Source organism: Pungitius pungitius, chromosome 4 (genome assembly GCF_949316345.1).
Source record: "Pungitius pungitius chromosome 4, fPunPun2.1, whole genome shotgun sequence".
NCBI lineage: Eukaryota > Metazoa > Chordata > Actinopteri > Perciformes > Gasterosteidae > Pungitius > Pungitius pungitius.
The window spans coordinates 23243448-23253886 of NC_084903.1; the positions used below are offsets into that span (position 1 = coordinate 23243448).

The 10439-nt window shown below is 47.7% G+C and overlaps 1 protein-coding gene across 1 annotated transcript; it reads right to left on the reverse strand.

Annotated features, from left to right (window-relative positions):
* On the reverse strand, window positions 1–8702 carry cd151l (CD151 antigen, like). The gene is made up of 8 exons (XM_037453486.2): window positions 8532–8702; window positions 5729–5813; window positions 3829–4020; window positions 1761–1835; window positions 1292–1396; window positions 373–531; window positions 183–269; window positions 1–97 (listed from the first exon to the last, which is right to left on the reverse strand). Exons 2-8 carry the CDS (start codon window positions 5810–5812, stop codon window positions 38–40), a joined length of 762 nt encoding a protein of 253 aa, XP_037309383.1. The 5' UTR covers window position 5813; window positions 8532–8702; the 3' UTR covers window positions 1–37.
* Between the last annotated feature and the right edge of the window lie 1737 nt (window positions 8703–10439).

Sequence of the window (10439 nt, forward strand, 5' to 3'; positions counted from 1 at the left end):
CTCACACACACACGCGGTTCTTCTGCTGCTCCTCCTCTCAGTACGGCTCCGCCTTTAGACTTCGATACAGGCAGCATGTGAAAACCATCCCTATGACCTGGGGAAGGAGGACAGGATGTAACACCTCGATGGACACACACACACACACACACACACACACACACGTGTCTGACTCTGCCCACCTGCACACATGCGATCCCGACCCCGACGGCGCCGATGATCTTCAGATGGTCCAGGATGAATTTCTCCAGCTTGGTGATGCAGCCTCCCTGCAGGCACAGACGCAGAGCTGTGGTCAAAGTCTGTAACCGTGGGCGGCGACCCCCCCCCCCCCTCCCTGACGCCCCCCCCCCCCCCCCCATCCGTCCTCACCTCCACCTTGTAGATGTTGGACGGGTGGTCCCTGCGGCCGCACAGGTGGGTGCGCGTCTTGCAGCAGCTGTCGGGCACCATGCGGCCCTCGGCGTCCCTGGAGCGGATCCAGACGCTCTCGGCCCAGTCCGACGAGCTGTTGCTGCCGCAGCACTTGAACTGAAGGGAGGCAGAGACAGACAGGGGGGTTATTTCCCTGGGGGGGGGGGGGGGGGGGAGATGGATGGAAGGTCTGAAGCAAAGGACAAACTCAACCTCCTGGCGGTGAATGTGACAGCTGTCTCTCTGCACACATCCATCCAGGATGGATGGATGTGTGCAGAGAGACAGCTGACCCGGCTCCGTCCAGAGGTCAGGTGCCGGTCCACTTGTTGGAGAGGGAACTTACTCGAGTCTCAGTTCCGTCCCGGCTATAAATCACTGCAGCACACAGCGGTTTCATCCGTTTGATTTTGGGCTTTAAAGCTGCCAGAAGGCTGAAAGAGTCCAAATAGACTTCTGGATCCGTTTAAAGGAAAGAACCAAGAATAATTCTGTAAAAACAAAACCTCAGGGGGGCTGAAAAGAAGGTCCATTACAGACCGGTGCATCCTGCTTAGCTGAAGACGGAGGATCTGTTCCCCCCCTCATCACCCAAATCTCTAATCTGATGGGATGAGGGCCTCCCATGTGACTTTGAGGGGTGGGGGGGGCAGACAGCCATCCGTTCTTCTCTACAGTGTGTTTGATGTAAAGCCCATTTCAGGCACGGTTCTGAACCAGGCAGTGGTTTCCATTCAGAGCGGGAATCACAACGGGACAGAATGTTCTCGGTATACGTGAGTCGTGGTATTTCGTGAGTCGTGTATGTATATTATGTGTTTTCACTCATGTAACCCCTCCCCTCCTCGCCCCCCCCCCCCCCTGTACACACGCCTACCTCCTGCTGCAGCTTGTCCACGGCCCGGGTGACGTGTTCGTGGGAGCTCTGCTCGTACTTCTGGGTCATCGTCTCTCTGAGGTTCTGCTTCAGCTCCTCGTTCAACTGTTCAAACACACACACACACACACACACACACACACACACACAGTGATAAAGGTGCCCTGATGATGGGCGCCGCTGAGCAGCACACGAGGGCAAAGACGAGGGGGGGGGAACAGTGGGAGATAAAAAAAAACTGGAGCAGGAGGTCTGGGGGTGGGAGGGGGGGCTCAGTTTCTATGGCAACAAGTCAGCTGGGGATCCACTACTAAATCAACTCCTGAAGGAGATATCAAGCGAGTGAATGAGGGGGGGGGGTTCTGCTGAAGAGAAAGAGGTGAGGAGACGGGGGGAGGTTAGCTGTTAAGAGCCTTAGATGAGCGAGGCGGGGGCCATGGACACACCGTGTTATTTCGGGGGGGGTTACCTGCTGATAGTAGATGTAGGCCAGGATGCCGGACAGGATCTCCAGCAGGAAGATGCACAGCAGCAGGACGAAGTACTGGAGACACGAGGAGGAGCAGCAAGAGAGAACTGAATGAACTCGCTCCACTCACTGAGCATAACGTGTTTCTGATGTTCAACGAGATGCAGAGCCATGAACACACAGACTCACTGTTGTGGGTCGTCTATTTAACGGGTAATAGTAACCCGTGGCAGACCCACTCTGTGGGTTTCTCCGTTTCACCCAAAGATGGAAGCCGCAGATCTGCCAGTTAGTGCTCGCGGGCGTGATGATCGGCACCCGACTCCTGACCAGCCTCTCGGGGGGCTAAGAGGGGAGGTCTGTGCGAGTCTCTGCACAATTAAGCTGTCTCCGAGACACGCGATCAGACCTAAAAACCTTGACCCAAATTCCTCCGCTCTCTGATTTCGAACGGCTGATTAAAAGCTGCGCTCCGAGATGCGTTCAGCGCGGCGCAGAGCTCCAGCTGCAGCACCTCACGCTGCAGCAGCAGCAGCACACGTTCAGCTTCAGATGAACTGGTCGACTTCAATTTGACGTTTGTCGAACTAAACAAACAATGTAAAACTCATCTTTCTGGTTTTTGTTAGAAAAAATCTCTCTCTGTTTATCTCCAGAGGGTTTGTGACTTCATCGTGAGCTCAGAGAGAAACTCATTCAACTGCAGCGAGAGAACACACACACACACACACACACACGTGTTGTCTTGTGTTCCATTTCAGACTTCATCAGAAGTGTACCGATGCCGATTCACATTCCCCAGATGAAGGAGACTAGTCGGCTGCACAAAATGACTCCATCCGGAAACTCGATTATCAATATGTGGGTCGGCTGATGGAGCTTCAGTGAGGACGCAGCGATGGGAACATGGAGGACTTCCTCAGTACACACACTGCTTGGTGAACAACATCTAATTCAGGGGTGTAGGTTCAAAAGGGTGATACGCAAGTTGTAGGTTTTTCACCCCTCCCCGCCCCCCCCCCCCCCCCACCCCCCCCCGACAAGTTCATTCCTTATCTGCGATTCGTGGCTGTGATCTCAGGTTCTTTAGATGTGTCATGCATTTAAAACAACACACACACACACACACACACTCTCTCGGTGTCTTAAATCACTGAACTACCTTAAATAAACATGGGCTATTTTAATAGTACAATCATTTCCACTGAAACCGATACACAACCTGAATGCAACAAATACATTAAATAGATATAGTCTCAACACAACAGTGTAACCAGACCTTTTCAGGTATCCCCAGGTGATACAACACACACACACACACACACACACTTTTGTCGGTGAGAACTTGACCAATCACAGCGCCTCTAGTGTCGTCTCACCCCCCCCTCACTTACCCTTATGTTTGCCCTTTTTAACAGTCTGGATAGCATCTCTCCCTGACGCCACGCCGGCCCTTCGCGGTGATTCATCGACCTAATCTCAGCTCGTGTAGTAGATGCCGCGGGTGTGTTTTTAAAAACCGCACAGGACAGGAGGGGGGGCGAACACCCCCCCCCCCCAAATTTAGCCCCCAAAAGAGCTGACGACTGACTATTCTAGAGGTGACTTCATCTGTTGCTACAGACACGTCGATTGATTTCTTCAATTGGGCTTTTAAAGCCCGGTTCCCTGCCAGGGGGGGGGGGGGGGGACCTCGATCTTTATTCCCTCTTTTCTTTGAATGACACGGTAACACTGTCGTTAGCAGGTAATAAGTATCGCTTTAAATCAGGCTGTAGATACTTCCGATGAGTCTCTTGGGACTCATCAGACTCATCGGGGCACTTTAACGTGTATCGTTTACTTTTAACATCGTACGAGAGCCTTTTATCTCCAGCGTGAAGCCCCTTGGGATCAAAGCGTCCTCTTTGCTTCATCCTCTTAGACACATAGCAATTCTTCTCCCCCGTCTTGGTGGGGGGGGGGGGGGGTAAGGGAAGCGATTCCCTCGAGACGTCTTTTTCCGCATTAGGCTTCATTTCCAGTTCTCTCACACAGCAGCTAGTGTCTCTCTCTCTCTCTCTCTCACCACCCGCAGCAGCCTCCTCTGCTCCTTGAAGGTGGCACAGCAGCCCAGCACGCCTGTTACCATGACGATGGCTCCAGCCAGGACCAGGATGTAGGCGGAGGCGGCGTAGGTCTTGGAGGAGAGCAGGCTGATGTAGTCGCTCTTCTCCACCAAGGTCCAGATGCCCACCGCCATCACGCCGCCGCCTGCCAACTGGGAGGAGAGCACGTGGTTAAGAGTCTTTGCCCCCCCCCCTCCCTAAAAACGAACACACTGCACAGGATGGAGGAGAGTGACAGAGAGGTGGAGATGATAATTTATCACTAAAGTTGGCTTCAAGTCACCACGGAGGACATTTCAGTGCGCTGATACGAACTGACCTCGGATCTGATTCTCAATGAGCTGATTACGAAGCTACTGGAACAATTATTACAGAAAATCACAGCTATTTAATCACTATAGGAAATAATAATAAGATGATCCTTAATATCGTTTTTGACTAATTGTTGGATGGGCAAACCTTCTGAGATGGAGGACAGAAGATGCCATTGTTTGAAGCCTGAGGGGTTAAAGTGTAAAGAATAAACCCAAAGGATGGACCAAGCCAGCATTCTAAAAAATAGACTGGAGTGCAGCTCATAACTGTCACAGTCCCCTAACTGTCCAATTCAGCTTACACTTTGAGGCAATATGAGGGGAAGCGAATCAATGCCGTGTCACTGCCGAGTCAGCAGATGGTGAAGCACAGAAATCTGTTCACCATCCAAAGCAGTCAGTTCACTTTAGACTTCATTAATAAAAGAATTAAAAGCTGCAGTCAGACAGCGACCACGACAAGAGGCAAACATTTTATTCTTATTTAATGGTAAAGCATGTATTATTTATTTTCTTAATATTTGTACTTGAGCAGCTGCAAACCCCAGAACCCCCCCCCCCCCCCCCCTGTGGGGAACAATAAAGCCCTTGCCAACTTAAAATATTAAGATGTTACAGGTTAAGCTGAAAGAGGCAGAGAAAATCACAATAAGGACTTCTGTTCAGAGCCTTAAGTTTGTCTTTGAAGATAACGACATAAAAAAAAAAACACCACAGGCCATTTAAATCATTAAATCATCTGAGCTCAACGGGAGGAAACCTTTGACTTTGGGGGGCTCTAGTGGGGGCCCGAGTCTGTTTAAACAGAAGAGCTGATTAAAGTATCAACATTATTTTAAGTTTCTCGACTGACAGCGGTGGCTTTTATCTCGATGTCGAAATCATTTCCAAAGTGACGCACTCATCTGGAGGCTTATTGTGTGTCTCCCTGGCAACCACATTTTATTTAGTTATTACTGAAGCCACAATCAAACACGGCGTCGTTCACTCTGCTAAAAAGGGTTCTTACACAAACAAGTTCCTAAATAAGTGCATTGGTTCACCGCTTTGTGTGTGAGACGCACGCAGGAGCAGTGATGTGCGTCTTTTGGGGGGGGCGGGGGGGGGGGGTCACGATGCTTTAAACGATGTTGTGAGCAGGCGTTTGTCTGCAGGCTGAATCAATGGCGCTTTGTCGCACAGCTAGAGAGAGAGTTATTCATGTCGATGCGAGGGACATACTTTGCACGCGTGGATTCCCCTTTGTTGAAAAGGGGAACCATCGCGTCGCTCATCTCTCAAAGCCAAGTGTGAACAAAGCGGTAAACAGAGAGTTTTCTTCTCCTTTTTCTCCTCAAAACAAAGTGCGTTTGAGCACAAAAGGTCTGTTTAAAACTTGTATAACTGTGTGTTCTGCCTACTTTTTCATCCGTTCATTTGGTGGGTAAAACTTGATAATAATAAAACAATAGAAATGATTCAGGGCGCCAAATGGTTTAAGACCCACGCCTGAATAAAACAACGTGTGCCTTTGTGCCAGAGCAACGACGGCGGAGAGGAAACTTACCCAGAAGAGGAAGTTGAAACTGAACAGCAGGTATTTCAGGCAGATGGTTCCGCACGGTTCCTTCTTCTCCTCGTAGACCCCCATCCTGCGAGGGACAGACAGCAGGGGGCCGTTAGTAGTTCAACACGAGTCATTACGCTCAAGTTCCACCGTAAAAACATCCCCTCCTTTGTACCATATGTCGTCACGTTTGTGCGTCACGGCTTTGAGTCAAGAATATTTAATTAATCAGTTCTGGCCATGGATGGGGGGGGGGGGGGGACGTCTTGATTTTCATTATTTATTTAACAGTCCAAAACCTGATTACTAATTCAAACCTGAATACAAAGGCCCCCGATGCCTCTGTGTCCTTTTAAAACACAACATACAGGGCCGGTGTTGAGGATCTGGAGGCTCTGAGCGGAGAAAACACAACAGTTCTAATTCCCCCGCGATGAGGGACGCTTGTTGATTGTGCGTTGCCTCCTGTGTGCTGCACACTTTAATTAAAGTACAACGCAGGGCTGCTGCTGCCACTCAGGATGCCGCGTTAGAGGCCGAAATCGGAGACTCGCTTTTAACAAATGAGACGAAGCTGGAGCAGAACCCGGGGGGGGGGGGGGGGGGGGGGGGGGGTGCGGGGGGGGCGAGCCGGGTCATTACATGCGCGTGCAGAGAGACCCGTGACTAAGCGCGGCGTCGGCCCGGGGTTGGAAATGATAACAAGCCGCTTTGCTTGCTGCCAAAAAAAAACAAAAAAACATCGGCTTTCAACAGCGAATACATATTTTCATCCAGGTGGCACTTCATGTATCGGCATGTTTGATTGTGTCACTTGATTGTGTAGTTTTTCTTAAAAGCATCAAATCTAAAAAAAAAAAAGACTTCACGTAAGCTTCTCTGCTCCCTAAGTCACACATCTTTTTCTTTCAACCCAACAATTTCTTTTGGCTCACTTCGTCGTGCCCAGACTCGCCCTCCACCGACCGACTCTCATCAAACTCTCCCCCCCCCCCCCCCATGTGCACTACTCAGAGGGCTCTGCATGAGTGGGTACGTCTGGGCTCCGTCTGGTAACCATCTGTGAGAGCAGGGACCACTTCAGCGTGACCTTGTTAACTAAGTTCGAGCAAACACCTCACAGACAAATATCCTTATTTTACGGTTTGGAGACAGAAAGCAAAACAGCTGAGTAAAGAAAAACCAAAAGACTCTTCCCGGACCAGACAACCGCTGTGGGAGAAACCTGTCAATCAATGTGTAGCCCCGCCCCAAAGTCTACCCTGAGTCATGGTCTATTTGACCCTAAATGGACTTGAAACCATAAACTTTTGTTTACTGAGGTAATCGCAGTTACGTCATCTTCTCATAGACTTCTGTAGGACAAGAGGAGTCGCCTCCTGGTGGTCATTGGAAGGAGTGCACGATACGTTTCAGATTCAGCAGGGCGCCTCCTGGTTGAGGAGAATCTTAATTCATTTCATTTCTCAAGGGCGAGTGAAATGAGATTATTGCCCTCTAAGCAGAGAGACGCACGACGCCTGTCTGACATTCGATTTAGTAAAATAATGGCTGACTCGTCTGAGATTACAGTGACTTGGAAACAGGTCCACCATTCGGGAAAAGGAAATGGATTTATTAGGGTGTTAGTGGAGGTTGGGGAGTTTCTTGGTGAGTTGGAGGTAAAATGGATGTGTTAGACCAGCATCCATGGGCCTAACAAAAACTTTTAAGTTGTCGTTGTTAGCTCTACCACTTATTGGTTTGATTCAGTTTTAAATACGATCATAACATAAGCAGGAAATCTATTATTATTCAAACCCCTTCTGGTACATAAACAAGCTAAATAAAGGCCTACTTAGCCATATTTCCTGTGTGAAATGGTTATTCTGGTTAAAGGGGCCAGTTCACTTTAAAATCAGAAATACATATTTTTAGTCTCCCCTCATCGTGTTACTCCTAATATGTTTTACATTGAGTGGCCTTCTTCTGGAGATACAGTCTCACCTTGTGTCAAATAAAATGGGAACATGCAGCTAAAAATATCAGTGCCTTTAGAGGTCTGTGGATGATCTTGGGTCGTGATTTCTGTGGAAAGCAACAGTTTTTTTTAATGCACTCCTGGGGAGGGGGGGGGGGGGTTAACGCACAATTTAGATTAAATGAAAGGGAAAGCATGTAGGTTTGATTTAGGGGAGGTAAAACGACACTACTTTTATCAGTTTAGACAAAGCGAATTTGATTTAAATACCTGTATTACATATTCACACACACCCTCATTATCAGTGTTTTTATGATTAAAATGACTCACTCCCTGACAGGCAAAAAGCTTGAGGTTGCGTTTTATCACCTGCTACGAGGAAAAGTTAGCTGAACAACAACGGCACGTGTGTAAAAAAAAAACACTGGAATCTAATTCACTTTTTACGGTCAGAGTTCACGGTAACAATCCAAGAACCGCGTTGTAATTACGGTGTTTTAACGTTAAATCACAGGAGCGGCATTCCTGTGATGTACGTCACCATCACCGTTTTTTTTTTAATGGTGCGTTTCTTCCCAGGTGGGGGCTAAAGCTAAAGTTACACGTCCTTCTGATAGGGGGAGGGGGGGGGGGGGGGTAAAATAATCGGGGTAATGGGGGGGGGGGGGGTAGACGACAGGCGGATGAAAAACCTCGGTTGATGAAAAAGGTTCGATATGGAAAAAAAAAGCCGCTAAGTGTTTCGTCTGTGTCGTAAAAAGACTTCCTTGTTGGGTCAATGCGACGCGCGTGCTCATTGTGTCTAAAGACCCCCCCACCCCACCCCGCCGCACACCGACCTACCTGTCCTCGGTTTTCTGGTGTCTTCTCGATATATAAAACAAAGAAAAGCGGTGGTTGGCGATGGGATAGTCCTTAAGAATGTCCTGTTTTCATCCCACCTCTCTCGGTCGAAGGCGTCTCCGTCAGGCGGGCGGTGAGCTCGGGAAGGACCCGGAGAGCTGACTCCGCCCCTGCCGGGACACCCCGCATGCGTCTGGGTGTGTTCGTTTTCGTGTCCCGGGGCGACGCTTATGTGACAACAAAAAAAAGAGAGAGAGAGCGGTACACGGGAATAAGGTTAAAGTAATAAGTAGTTAATTAAATCTGGAACAAGAAAATAATCGTAATAATGTGATTATTTGGTTAGATTATTTTAAAAAGTTTTTTTTATAGCGCTTCAAAGCTCAAATTATTTTTAAGGTTTAAGGTGTCTCGAAATGGAAAAACTATACTGTGTCATATTTAATGGCGTTTCCCTTATTCTTACACTATTGTAATCATTTAACATATTCTTTATGTGTAAAGCACTTTATATTATAACATTGGTTTTGGTGAGTGAGATATAAATAAACATTACTGTAAAATTGAGTTTATTTGTGCAATATTCTATAAAAACGTTGGAGAAATAAACATTCATCCATAGCGTGTAAAGACAAACATTATTCATTGATATTACATTAATTCAAGTTTTTTTAGGACGCTGCAACATTTTAACGTTGCAACAATTCAAAAAGTTAAACAGATTTTACAGAAACTCCTTCTTTTGACTTACTAAACAATACATTTGTTAATTATTGTGCAGTGGAGAACAATGCGCCACGTCTCTTCTTTTCTTTGAAAAAAATTGAATTTAACACTTCCCTGAATAAAACAGCTTTTAATGATACATTATGCAGGCTTCTTCAATTAATCACAGGAATTCATTTTAATTTACCAAAAGACACACGACGTCCTGACTTGTGTTCATGAACGGTTTTACTGGTTTGGGTGGGTAACCCTGTTAAATGGGCTCCTTCCACAGACCAGCAGAGCACTGGGAGGAGGAACCCTGCAGGTAAAGGGTGCAGCGTTGTATGTTTGTGTTTATTTACCACTAGATGTCGTGTTCTCTATTCTGGATCAACTCCAGATACCCTTGAAAAAGCTCAGACAGCATCCATTAACAAGTAAAAATAACATCACTCAAGATGAATTTTTACCAAGCAGAAAAATCTACAAGGTTTAAGAAAGGAAAAATAAGTTAAATAAAATGCAAATAAGCAGCAGATGCAATGATACATTAAAAGGAAATGATACATTATGATTAAAAAGGAAAGTCCAAAATTGGACCAAAATTGTGTGTTCAGCAAATAAAACACATGAGAAGTTATCTTTCTATGTTACATTTGGTCAGAATAACAATGTGCTCCCGTTGAGGTAAAAGTAAACAAACGGAGAGCAATGTCAGGGCTGACATCTTGTGTTTGCCTATTAGTGAGCGGGGGGGGGGGGGGGTTAAACCCTGTTAATAGGAAGGACACAAGCTGTCAGGCCTGAGTCGTTTCTGGCGGCATGCAACGACAACAACAACAAACACCCACCCTGCAGGTCCAGTGAGCAGCAGCTCACACTCACAAGATGGACGTCTTCTAACCAGGTTCAAACCAAACCCTCTACTCTCATCTGAGAGGGGGCAGAAATGGACGAGCAACTAGCCGTATATTCTCCTCTTTGCTCGTGAACACCGTGGTCCAGGAGCTGGTAGTTGTGCCCCCCCTCCTCACCCCCTCTGACCTCAGCAGGACGGCTCTTATCAGTAAGTCGTCCTGCGGTCTCCAGAAGAACGCCTAATCTTCCTCACACCTGCCAAGCTATAAATACGGGGTCATGGGAGGGAAGGAGCCATGTTGGAGATCCCCGGTGGACTAGCAGTGCACGGGGGGGGGGGGG

Coding starts and splice junctions, on each gene's coding strand:
- cd151l (XM_037453486.2), bottom strand. CDS start 5,812: ATGGGGGTCTACGAGGAGAAGAAGGAACCGTGCGGAACCATCTGCCTG. Junction 1,836..3,828: donor AGAGGAGGCTGCTGCGGGTG/GTGAGAGAGAGA, acceptor TCGTGTCTCCAG/TACTTCGTCCTGCTGCTGTG. Junction 98..182: donor TCGGGATCGCATGTGTGCAG/GTGGGCAGAGTC, acceptor CTCCTTCCCCAG/GTCATAGGGATGGTTTTCAC.